The sequence below is a fragment of the Colletotrichum scovillei genome, assembly GCF_011075155.1.
Source record: "Colletotrichum scovillei strain TJNH1 chromosome Unknown Contig00011, whole genome shotgun sequence".
NCBI classification, from domain to species: Eukaryota; Fungi; Ascomycota; class Sordariomycetes; order Glomerellales; family Glomerellaceae; genus Colletotrichum; species Colletotrichum scovillei.
In genome coordinates, this window is record NW_023336269.1 from 3,106,915 (window position 1) to 3,118,933 (window position 12,019).

At 53.5% G+C, this 12,019-nt stretch overlaps 3 protein-coding genes across 3 annotated transcripts; 1 reads left to right on the forward strand and 2 right to left on the reverse strand.

The window, feature by feature from the left end:
* Positions 1–313: 313 nt before the first annotated feature.
* Positions 314–4,400, forward strand: HER10_EVM0000486 (SH3 domain-containing protein). Its single transcript, XM_035470266.1, has 3 exons — positions 314–992; positions 1,079–1,510; positions 1,567–4,400. The coding sequence occupies exons 1-3, from the start codon at positions 879–881 to the stop codon at positions 2,434–2,436; spliced, it is 1,416 nt and encodes a 471-aa protein (XP_035326459.1). The 5' UTR covers positions 314–878; the 3' UTR covers positions 2,437–4,400.
* On the reverse strand, positions 3,033–5,991 carry HER10_EVM0012836 (uncharacterized protein; the record flags this gene model as incomplete). Its single annotated transcript, XM_035482218.1, has 3 exons — positions 3,033–3,846; positions 3,991–4,171; positions 5,754–5,991. 3 exons carry the CDS (start codon positions 5,989–5,991, stop codon positions 3,033–3,035), a joined length of 1,233 nt encoding a protein of 410 aa, XP_035327425.1.
* A 3,926-nt stretch (positions 5,992–9,917) lies between these two features.
* HER10_EVM0009533 (uncharacterized protein) lies at positions 9,918–11,369 on the reverse strand. The gene is made up of 3 exons (XM_035479019.1): positions 10,780–11,369; positions 10,559–10,702; positions 9,918–10,467 (listed from the first exon to the last, which is right to left on the reverse strand). The coding sequence occupies exons 1-3, from the start codon at positions 10,924–10,926 to the stop codon at positions 10,294–10,296; spliced, it is 465 nt and encodes a 154-aa protein (XP_035327163.1). The 5' UTR covers positions 10,927–11,369; the 3' UTR covers positions 9,918–10,293.
* Between the last annotated feature and the right edge of the window lie 650 nt (positions 11,370–12,019).

A 12,019-nucleotide genomic window follows, 5' to 3' on the forward strand; every position in this document is an offset into this window, starting at 1 on the left:
ATACAGGTGGTTTGAAAGATACCTAGATACCTAGATACCTTGCCCTGAGCCTGAGGTGAGCTAAGGTAGCAGTGGGAGCTGTATTCGTACAGAGCGAGTACCCGGCAATGACACATAGCTAAGGTAGAGAATCCATCGACACGAATTAACGGCGTGATATCTGTCCACTCCACAGTGGCCGAGCTTCGTCTTGCGTATCCTGGGCACTTCCAGAAGCTGACCCGGTTGGTTGGGCTTCCCGTTTGTGCCAAAAAAGATTGGCGTAATTAATCCCGTCCCCCAAATTACTCGGTTCCCCTCCTTGAAGTGCTAATAGACCTATTCTTTCCCCGTACTGAGTATTTGTTCGTAACTTTCTCCGCTTCTACGCCCTCCCATCCAGCGTCAGGTCTAGCCAGTCACCAATCCAAAGGTAACCATCCTCCACATCCCGCCTTCACGCAACCGCTACCTTAGCTAACCACACTAGGTAGGGAGCTAGGCACAGCCTTATTCGATGCTCTTCACCCGAGTACCTACCTACCTAGGAGTCCTACCAACCTCACGTAGGTAGGCAGGAACATCACACGGCTTGTCGGCAAGCTTGAGCCGTTACTACTCGTCTGCCCACCAACGCTCTCCTGCTTTACCTACTCCTCTCAACAATCCAACCCCTCCTCCATTTTGCGACCAGCACTGCGACATAACCTCGCCAAACGCTGCCCATAGGTCACGGCCAACCCCTCGTCGCCATACTTCACCACTTGGTCTAAGGTGTTGGAAAAGTGGTAACATTCGCCTGTCCGTCGCTCCACTTGCGCCTCGCCGAGTGTAGCACTGCACTGTTACTCGTCCCCGAAATCGGAATAGTTGCTGCCTGCGAGCTACTCAACCTCAAGATGCAGTCGATGCAGAGACAATTCGGCAAGCTCATGAATAAGGGCCCCGGAGACAATGCCAAAATTGCTGCCGTCTTACACGACTACGAAGATGCAGACAAACTGCTAGTCAAGGTACCCTCCTCTTACAACCCTCTCAACCTGAAGAGGTCCTCACATGTGTGTGTTATAATCTTAACTCATGGGTCTCGTGTTGCTAGATTATCGAGAATACCAAGACTCTCCGTGAAGCATGGGTCACCATGGCCACTAGCCAGTGGGCCATGGTAAAGGAGTACGAGGGCTTGTACGACCCAATTGTTGGAGCCTCGGAGGGACATGGCCGCCCCAGCGTTACAACTCCTCAGCTGCAGCTCGATCGCACTTTCAAGCTTAGCGGCGCCTACTCTGACCTCAAGGACGAACTGACCGAAGAAGTGACGGCCATCGATAAGCAGGTCATTGGCCCTGCTACCGAGGCCCATGAGTACATTCAGCCCCTTCGCAAGACTATCAAGCAGCGGGAGAACAAGAGGTTGGACTATGAGAAGGCTCAGGAAAAGGTCAAGAAGCTCCAGAAGAAGCCCGGCAAGACGCCCAAGGAAGATGCTGCCCTGTCAAAGGCCGAGTTCGAGATGACTTGCGCGTCCGAGGTAAGTACTTCATCACGCGGATCTGGGTTCCTGAAATTGACGAACCATGGTCGCAGGAGTTCCAAGTTGCCGACGGTCACATCAGGGAAGCTTTGCCTCCGATCATCGAAGCTATTTTCACATTGATTCCTCATATTCTAGCCTCTCACGTTACGATCCAAAATAGGCTTCTCGGGCTGTATTACACTGTACTTCACAACTACTGCGAAGATCACGACTTTCCTTCTCCCCCACCCCCGATGGACAGCGTGATATCAACCTGGGCAGCATCTTTTGTACCGATTCAGAAGGAGGTGGAGGCTATCAGTTGCATAGCACATGGCAAGAACTGGAGGCAACCAGTAAGGGTAGGGGATGACGGCCAGGGCCGAAAGACATCAACATCGTCACGGAACGGCTTGGGTCGGACGCCTTCGGGCATGAACGAGGGCGCAACACCGACCCCTCGGACCATGCGAATTCCCTCAAACAACGGAGGGAGCCGTCCATCCATGGCTCGGGAGCCCTCCCCTCAGCCTAGCCCGCAGTCAAGTAGCACGAATGTCTCGCGGTCTCAGCTCGGATTGCCAACCGACTTCACTACCGCCACGTCTCTTGGACAGACCCAGGGTTCACCTAACGTGTCGCCGTCATACTCACGTACCCAGTCCGAATATTTTGGTCACCAGTCGGGGCTCATCCCGGGTCAGGGGAGTCTGGCAGGGAAGAAGAAACCACCACCGCCGCCCCCAGCCAAGCGCTTCAAAGCGCCGGAAGAATTTGTCGTCGCCCAATATGACTTCGCAGGGAGTGACGGAGATCTGAGTTTCAACGAGGGAGACATGATCAAAATCATCAAAAAGACAGACACGGATCAGGATTGGTGGGTAGGCGAGATAGGTGGCGTACGGGGCAGTTTCCCTGCCAACTACTGTAAAGCTGCTTGATGCCCGAGAGTGTGTTTCGAACTCTTCACATATCCGCGAGAATGATATCGTTCAAACATATCGGCAAGAAGCATTCATGAGGTACCCATCAAATGTGAAGGTGGAAGTAGTATCTTGTTCATTTTGTCCTTCCTCCCCATGTAGTCTATCCGCCGCCCTCTCTGTCTAATCTTGAGCGAAAGCCGAAGCTGAGGAGTGGGGGAAAAAAATAACACCGATGCGAAGATGGCCCGCACGAATCTAATCCCGTAACGAGTGTAGAGATAACGCCGCAATCCATGCATGCATTACAGATGGCTGGTCCGGCTTCAGACACATCCTCCGCCGGCAAAACCAAACTGTACTGTTCCCCCAATCCTAAATAGAGAAAAAAAAAACAAGCTTTGCTGTAATAACCAGAGGGTATCATAACCATGAACGATCGTCTTGACCTTGCCGACTCCATTCCGTTTGTCTGTTTTGTGCTGCGTATCTTCCTCCCCCTTGCCTTCAGCCGTCGTCATACTGAGATGATGTGGCCCCAGATGAACCACGCCACCGTAGCTTCGATCGACGAATACTGGCATCTTTTTTTCTTTTCTTTTTTTTTTGCCACTTTAGAAAACTTGCGGACCCGCTTCCACCGCCGGCGAAGTTGCTCCCTCACGGCGGATACGGTCTTCCTCGGCCCGCAACACGCGGGCAATCTCATCATTGCGACCCCGATCGAGATATCCACTCTGCCCTAATCCTCCTTCCAGATCCATCGGCGTCACGGGTCCCGGGCTTCCCAGTGGCAAAAGCCTCGGTGAGATGGGTTTGTGGACGCCGGTGCTTCCGATATGGTGTAAGCTCGTCAAGGGTACCCCATTCAAGGTAATAGTGGAGCTGGGAACCGCCGCGGTGACTTGACCTGGTGAACTTCCAAGCACTTCGCTCGCCGCTAGTCTTGCCTGGGCGATCATGTCTCGTTGATATTGTTGTAGTTTGCGGCGGACCTCGGAGTCTTGTCGTGAGGATGACCTGAAGGCCTCGCGTGTGGGAATGTGGCCTTCTGATCGTGTTGACGATACACGGCTCGGGGGTCCAGAAGGTCCTATGCGGCCGTCTTGACTGCTGTTTCGCTCGTAGTTCGAAGGGTAGTACTTGCCCATTGGCAAGGATGTATCGTGAACACCACTAGGGATGTATGAGGTAACGGGTGTGTTGACGGCGGATGAACCTGAAGGGTCGGCAGCGCTCATGGGAGAGAGATGGATTGATGGTGCCATGGCTGCAGATCGGGAAGCGCCACGGAGGTCGGCTTGAAGGGAGGAGTCGACAGTGAGAGAAGCGGCCTTGTGTCTAGGCAATCGACCCTCGGTTTTGGTTGATTGAGGATGAAGGCGAGAGGTAGAGCCCTTGGGATCTTCGTGGAACGAAAAGTAACCACTGTGATTTCAGTGTTAGCACACGGCACCGTACCACCAAAGTGCAGTGATTCCGACAAACAGTTGAGTGGGAGAATAGAGATTTAAGGTTGGCTTATTCGGGAAAGACGTTAAGGTGGCGGCGGGAAAGAAAACTAGGACTCACCCAGAGAGGTCGCCACGGGCTGACAAAGGATCGGGAGGTGTGGGCGTGCAGGCAGGAGCCGAGTTTATCTTTCGAAGAGTACTAGTCGTAGGAGACGGGTCAAGAGGAATTGAGCGAGTTCGATTGTATCGTGCAGATTGAAGAGCAGATAGGTCGAGAAGGCATGGTGCGGACGATTCGCCTATTAAGAAGAGCCAAAAGGCGGATTAGTCTCGAGGGTATCCTCTTGAGAACCTAAGCAAGGAACATGGATGTGTAAAATTCCGATCAAGCGTCTTGGGCCCAAAAGGAAAAGAAGAAAAAAATAACTGCGTAAGAGAAAGGAAAATACACTATGTGCATGACGCAACTGTAAGGGTCCCTGGTGGCCATGCGAGACGGGAACGAACTTTCTGGGAGAGGTGAGAAAAAGGGCTTAGGGCCGGGGGTGACCCCGTCGATAGCAGAAATGAGAGTGAATGATGACGATGTTCTGCCATCTGGCGGGCAGGGTCCGTCCCGGCCGAGTGAACCAGAGCCGCCGCTTAGCAGACCAGTCCCTAAACAGCAACCCAGCGTCCCAGCCCCTCCGGCCCCTCCCCACCACCTCAGCGTGGATGGAAGCATCACATCCCCATTACTTCACCGCGTCAGTTCCGCTCCTCAGTCTCCGGGAGGGCGCGGACCAGACCGAACGCAGTGAAGGGACCTCATGCTGACACCCACACAACGTTTGGTGCGTCCAGAAGACAACGCGCTGGCGCACCATCCCCACTCCCTAATGCCCCCAAAGACACCACCTGATTCCAGTGGCACAGCCCAAAGCTATGGGAGCGTCAGGCATGGAAGGCCTTGGGCCTTTTTGCACACAATGCCATAGTTCTCAGGGATTTGGTGTGAGGTGGTGATCCGTGTCTGGTCATGCTGGAGCGAGCAAACGAACCCAAGGTAAGCACTACCAGGACCTCATTTTCGCGGTACGCAAGCACTCGCACACGCAACCATCAGGAGAGTACCTTAACCCAATGGTGGCCATCGGCAAGTCGGCGACTCGGTGTTGCGTTGAATTGAGGTAACTGATGAGGGGCATTGGCCACTCACTGCTCATCGGAGTCCATCCCGTCTGCTCATCGGGGAGGCCATATCTCCTCTTCTCCGCCTCTCCTCTTGACTGGCTCAGACTGTAGGCTGTACTCCCGGTCCTGTATCTCTGATTCGATGAACGGAGGGGTTTCCTCTCATCTCGGCAGTCATTGTAACTCCAGAGGCAGAAGGTCGTGAGGAAATCCAAGACAACCTAGTCTCCAAGACCAGCTGCGAGCCACGGTGCCACGGTGCACTGCGCCGTCGTCATTTGACCCTAGCCGACTAGCTTTCCTGACTCGCTGTCACAAGTCTAGGGACATGAGTAGTAACAGGCTCACTGAAGCACTGGGCAAATGGGCGCCAACGTCCGTCCTTGTCGGCGCCGACGTTGCGGTCCACGGGGGGCATTGACGGTCGGGTGCAGGTACCGGAGTGCATAACAGAAAACAGCGACCGATTGATCAACCGAAATTAACGACACAGGAACAGAACAGCCCACAGCCCCAGGTGCGACTGCCAAAGGGCAGAAAAACAGGAGACACCCGGGGGCAAGCCTGCAATAGTGAACTGAAAACCCATGGAATAGGCGGGGGAAAAGTCCAAAGCTGAAGTTGGAGATAAATCAAAAGTGGGAAACTGATAAACTTGAAAAGAGCATAGAATAATGGCCCGACCTATAACAAAGAGCTGAAACATACCTTTGGGAGAGCACAACTCGGTGGCCGTTGACATCCTGAACCCATCCTGTCCTGACTTTGGCTTTTCGTACGCTGGCGTATTGAGCCCAGACATGAGCAGGTCATCGGCGTCGGAGCGGGATCCTGTCGAGACGACCGAAATATCTGAAGAGCTGGACAAGGTTCTTCCAGTCATTGCAGGTCGGGATCGCGCCCGCAGGTACGCTGGTGGTTTGAACGACCGACCCAAGCTCGCCATGGTTGATTCCTCCTTGATGATTCCCGATGATTATTGATGCTTGTGACAATGATTGTTCATGCCATGTGCTGTACCGTGCCGTGCCCCTTGTCGTGTAAGGTGCTTGCCGCAGATACTGCTTTTAAGCAGAGGTGGGAAGGAAAATGGAAGCTTGACGAGATGAGGTTGAGGCTCATGCGGGTGCGGCGTGTCGGCGTTCTCGTCTTCGTCCTTCGTCTAGATTGAGATGTGCGTGCGTTCGTTTTCTTAGCCAACCTCACTCAGTTTGGATCCTGTGCTGGCGGGTATGAGCTTCCAAGGCTCTCTCTTTAACTGCACGTCGCCAGACGGGCGCAGGATCAGACCAGAGAAAGCGGGTAATTTGGTGGATATGTGAGGCCTGTGTGGAGGTGGATATCATGTAAGAGCAAGGGCATGTGTGTGCGGTGAGGGAGACAGTAGTCGCTCTTTCGTCCCCTCCCTCCGTGTTGCAGGTGATGGATTTCGACCTGACAGGGGCCCTGTTGTAATTGCGGAATGAATGGCTGCGATGTGCTTGAACTTGTGCCTCTGGCGTATTCTTTGCTCACTAGCCGTGGTAGGAAACCAGTCGCTGTTGCTGGCCTGGAGCTGTTTTGTGTAGAAGGGGCCAAGGTTCGTCGGAGTAATAGTTGCAGCGTTGTAGTTGAGGAAGGAAGGATGGTGACGGATTTAAAGGCAACCGCTATTTTTGGAGTGAAAGGTAGAGGTAATGCTTTGCTCCTTGGAGGCGTTTATTCATCAGGGCTCGGCTTGCATTCAGAAATAGGCCGGTACTCGTGTTGGGCAGACTGCAGGGTCCTCTATGTTCGAGCACAAAAGAGATGATCTTTCTGCAAAGGGTCAAGAGCAATGGATGGCATCGAAGGATCAACGAAGAAGGCGCGTGGAAGGGTGTTGGTGTCTGGGTCTTGCTGGGTTTACGGAGTATCTCACATCTCATAAGGTATCCATTCGTAATGGTGTGTGGGTTTTGGTGGGATGGTGCGAGATGCGGAGGCCGGCCAAACGGAATGAGGGAGGCAAGGGGGGGAAACGGTTTCGAGGGTCTTCTGCTGCTAGCTTCCATTGGGTTAATAATGAGGGCCGTTGACTCTTAGGTTGGCCGTTCCATTGCTCCAGGCACCTTATCTTGCTTTGGCCGTTGAGGTGACCGTATTGGAGGGGTCCAAAACCGTCCGACCCGAGTGCCGCAAACGAAATACGTATCTTGATAAAGCTGTGCAAGGTGGAAGCGACCGTACTCAGACGTCTGGAGCATTATGGAATAAGTAACATCTTCGGAATTTTAGTATCCAGCCGGCTCAGTATCGTTACCAACATTGTTCAATTTGTATTACAAAACCATCTTGTTGTTTGGCTAGCACCTAGGTATTGCATCTGCGTACCTTACATTATCAATTTGAATGTCCACTTGGTAGATAGGTATCTCGACAAACGTGCTCTTCGGTCCTCCTTTCCAAGACCGGGCAGGCACTGTCTTTCCGCAAGGTGCCTTGATAAAGTTACCTCTCATCTGCACCGACGTACGTCGTAGAGTACATACCTACTTTATCTTTGAGTCGCCCAGGCAGTAAGGCAGAGGTATTGTCATCAACTTGATGACTACGAGGCAAATGCTGGAGAGCCTTCCCATGACAACATTCACATGATAGCTCATTTTATCCCGAATACACTGCGATCTGAGGTTCCTGCTGCACAAAGAGCTCAGCCGCAAAATCGAGGTCGGCCAGTTTCACCGCTTAACCTACACTATCTTGACTTACATCAGGAGCCAAATCATGCAGCTGGCACGGAACTGCTGCCGTCGATCTTTCATGTCGATCATCACCGGGTTTCCAAGCCTGACGAGAACCACATCGAGGCCACTGGGACGTCCAGTCGGATGAGCCCTCGTATACACACGAAAGAAGGTTGCTCTTATCAATCCCGATACCCATGGCTTAGAGCCTGTGGCTGCGCCAGCGGGCGAGTGGCAATCCCACGCATGTATGCCATGAAGGCAAGACTATTCTCCTGTTGAGCTGGGTGTAATAGTGGCTGCTGATTCAGATGGTCACCATCTGCCACCTCTCCTTAGCTACTTGCGGTATCTGAAAAGCAATCAAAGGCCTTCTCCAGCCCAGCAGCTCCATTGCAAAGGATCCGACTGTGCCACTTGAAGAACCTCTGGCGCCCACCCACGCTGGACGGAGAGACAAAAGACATTCGGTTCAACACTTCCGTACTGGCTACCCGGAGCCTGCTCGACAGAAACCGACCGTCGTCCAGACGTGCCGTTCAGCAGTTGTCTCTTCTACCCCTCATGCTTTCTCCTCCACTTGCCGCAGCATATGGACGGCACCGTCTCTGCTACGGTCCAAGTATCCATACAACCCCGTCCGCCTTCGGGCTTTCGGTCCTAGCCGATGAAACCTCCGCATCGTCGGGCGTTTATGACTTTCACTCCGTCCCGCTGCTACCACTGGCGGGGTCCACGTTGGGAGAGACAGGGAGCGGAGGCTGTTGTCTTAGTGTACATAACGCTAGAGGAGGACCAGAGGCAGAGGTTGAGAGGGTCTTGGGATGCCCACTTGATTCATCCCTGGGCCATGATCCAATTACCCAATGCATGTCCTGGGCTTGACCTTTCAGGCTTTGAATCGGAAGCAGCAAAAACTGTGCTGATCTTGCCGCCGATCGCTTCCGCCTTCTCAAGTTTGGACAGCCGCAAGGCCACACATGCTTTTAATGGGTCGAATTTTTGCCCAAGGTTAGAAGCGTGAAAGGATACAGCGGATACCAGCCACCACGAAACGGCGAGTTCTGTCGGCCCATTCCTATACCCTGGGTTTCCCGGCTTTGCTTGATACTAAAGTCTCACTTTGCCGACTGCCGCCTTCACTATCGTCGTTCGCTCGGAATTTACAACAGGGGACGTCAAAGCGCACCGACCCCCCCGGGTCTTCCGTCGCTTACATCCCGTTTGCGGCTCTCCGACGGTGGGATGAAGGTCAAGCCTCAATGATGCCCGCCACCAAATGCTCTCTTAGATCTCGACACGGACTTATTCCTCTGGTATTTGCGGCCCAAATCTCCAGTCTCTAAAGTGTTGTGACGCGAGGGCCGCTCAGATGCATTGGGCCTGTTCAAGAGTGTTTGGCCGGATTTTTCTGAAGCGCGCTACCCTCGCCGATATCTTGTAGAGATAGCCAGCGACGAGCGGACTGTCAGGGTCGCCACAGACACTACGTCACAGCGCAGCGGAGACACGACGTTGCTTAGTGCCTGCAGGGTTGGAAAATATGACCCCTGGACCCCTTGCTTTTCCTATGTAGGACTTTTGAGGCGCCGGGCCTGGCGTGCCTGGCAGTCACGCAGTCAACTGCATCCATCTGGTCCAAGGAGCGGTAGAACGGTTCTGGTGCGCTAGGTTCAGGAGGAACATCTCCGGGCTGTGCATTGCTAGATGGAGAGAGCGTTTTCATGCACCCACCGCACGGTACAGCACTCGGCTCATGGGTTCCCTGAGGGTTTCTGGGGCCGTCCACGATGGGATGGATGAAAGGGACTTGAGGCGCAGCGTTCTTGTAGAGTTCCCCTTAGAGACAGACGATCTTGTAGGGAGGCTCGGAACTCTAACGAAGGCAGAAACGCGGGGCCGCTCACCTCCGGCAGGGACAGCTACGCCGGCGCCGACGACGGCGCGGCGTGTACGATTCAGTCGTCAGGGTCTTCAAGGGGGAGGTGCACACGGTCCCCGTGTCAGTACCGGCCGGCCCCGGTTAAGGAAGACGGATGGGCGTAAGGTTGAGCATTGTTTATTTTTCAGTAATCTATGCGTGACTTGATTCTTTTAACGCAGGTCTAGTCACCAATACAATCTCCCTGGCATCTCACGTGGATAAGTCTGGAACATGTTTGCAAGGGATATGGTGACAGTCTCATATGCCTATGATGGAGAAGTAAGTCGGCAACCACGGATTTTTTTTTCTGAATTAACCTCACAGCCGATTCGGATATGATGGTGTCCAAAGACGGCGATTGACTCTAGGATCTTTCGTAGAGTTTGTTGGAATTGTGGGAAGAAAGCAAGAATACAAGATAAACCTCGCCAGGGTTCTGGTATCGTGTTTGCGGCAGAATTAAATACTCCAAAACACCGGCCTCATAACAACATCATCACCGGATCCTGAGCGTTCACCTCGAGTGTCCACTCGCACACTGCCCACTTTCATCTACTCAGTAGACGAGCTCTGTCGCCCCCTGTTAATTAGGCCATGATTCGCTTTGAATATCGTTTGTTTAGACCTTTCCGCGGCCAGTGAAGCGGGTGCGGCGCTCGCGATGTCTCCACCAGTAGGCGGCAGTCGCCAGCGCGCTGATGAGCCAGAGAAGGGCGTTGGCCAAGTCGACCCAAACGGCGTTCTTCATGCGCTGAATGCCGCTGTCGCCCTCTGCGTTCTCCTTGATGTACATCTGGTAGGTCAAAAGTCAGCATGAGTAGTTATGACGAGATAGGGTAGTAGGTAGGTTTGGTTAGGTAGGGAATTGATTCCGGTGTACGTACATTGCCAAAGAGACCGAACAGGGCGATCCAGAGGATGAAGAGGATGGCATCCCAGATCCAGACGATGGCGAAGCGCAGGATGAAGGGGATGAAGTAGAGCAGAGCAGTTACGGCGGAGAGGGCGCCGACCACGACAGCAAAGACCTGATTTTGGGGTGTTGTCAGTCCTCATTTCTTCATCTATACTCCAAAAAAACAGGGAGTATAGAAGATTTTCTCACCCATTTCCCGTCGGTGTAGCTCCCTTCACTTCTAGCGCGGTTGAGGTCGACGGCGTAGAGGCCGCATACGGTGACGGCCAGGACGAACTGGAAGAAGTGGAGGACGGAGAAGGCGAGGTAGCTCGCTGCCATGCCGAAGAGGCCCATCTCGAACTACGGTTTATCGGTGGGTGACCGCTAGATTGGAGGAATCGTGTGTGTTCAGTAAGAGGTCTTGCGGGTTTTGGAAGTGTTGATTTAGCGGAACGATGAGTTGAGGTTGGCAGGAGCAATGGTTGGCTTCACCGGGGTAAGTTGGAAGGGAGAGGGGGGTCTTATTCAAATTAAGGCTGCAAACGAAGTTTTTTTCTCTCTTCTACGGGAACAGGCGGTGGTGGTGAAGGCAACCTTGGCAGGTAATGATGACACCAACCTACTGCGTAAGGTCGAGCAAGGTGATTTAAGGTGGGCAGGGTCAGATAGAAGGGTAGCAGCGCCAGTTGGTTTAATCACACCACGAGGAGGGCGCCAGGGTGTGGGAAAGACACAAACAGGTTGATCGCCATCTTGCTTGTCTCAAACCGGTCGGATTCCCTCCCAGTCCCCCAACTCCCAGCGCGTCCTTGGTAGGCAAAAAAGAGGTCAAGAAAATCTGGGAAGATATGAGTTGGTCCCCTATGACGCAGCACGAGGCCTTTAGCGCGGACGACGAGCCAGTCAGGAACGCGACTACTCCTCTAGGGGGGAGGTTCGCGTAGGTTTGGTGCAGGGGCCCAGGGGGGTGTTGCCATTGCTGTCATTGGATGTTTCCGTCCTCTTAGCCCTGACAGGTTCCCGGTCGGCTCCTCGTGGTTGAGCTGAGCGCCGTGAGGGCTCACTGGCCGCTGGCTCAGGGAGCTACACCAATGTACCTTATCAACGGGCAGGTGCTAGTCAGAGCTGCCACAGCTTCGACAATATGCATGTTTGCTGAGGTGTTGACTGCGTCAGGGGAAGGCGCATCGAGGACGTCAGACCTGTCAGGTACGAGATGAAATGTCTTTGCTGTTTACCAAGAAGGAGGAACTCGAACTCAGTAACACAATAAACTGACTATGCAGTAAGATAAGGTAGGCATCATCGGCAGCATCTGAGCAAATTACCAGTCTCACTTCAGCTGTGCCAGTCAGTCACCTGGCAGTAGTAGCACGACGCTTCCATGACACTGGTTGACTGGCCCCTCGGACGATGTGACATGACCCAGAATGGACCTAGATTCTGA

Excerpts from the sequence above, each read along its gene's own strand:
- HER10_EVM0000486 (XM_035470266.1), top strand. The coding sequence starts at position 879 with ATGCAGTCGATGCAGAGACAATTCGGCAAGCTCATGAATAAGGGCCCC. Across the intron at positions 993-1,078 it reads CAGACAAACTGCTAGTCAAG|ATTATCGAGAATACCAAGAC; the intron begins GTACCCTCCTCT and ends TCGTGTTGCTAG. Across the intron at positions 1,511-1,566 it reads AGATGACTTGCGCGTCCGAG|GAGTTCCAAGTTGCCGACGG; the intron begins GTAAGTACTTCA and ends CCATGGTCGCAG.
- HER10_EVM0009533 (XM_035479019.1), bottom strand. The coding sequence starts at position 10,926 with ATGGGCCTCTTCGGCATGGCAGCGAGCTACCTCGCCTTCTCCGTCCTC. Across the intron at positions 10,703-10,779 it reads GCTACACCGACGGGAAATGG|GTCTTTGCTGTCGTGGTCGG; the intron begins GTGAGAAAATCT and ends CCCCAAAATCAG. Across the intron at positions 10,468-10,558 it reads TGTTCGGTCTCTTTGGCAAT|ATGTACATCAAGGAGAACGC; the intron begins GTACGTACACCG and ends TTGACCTACCAG.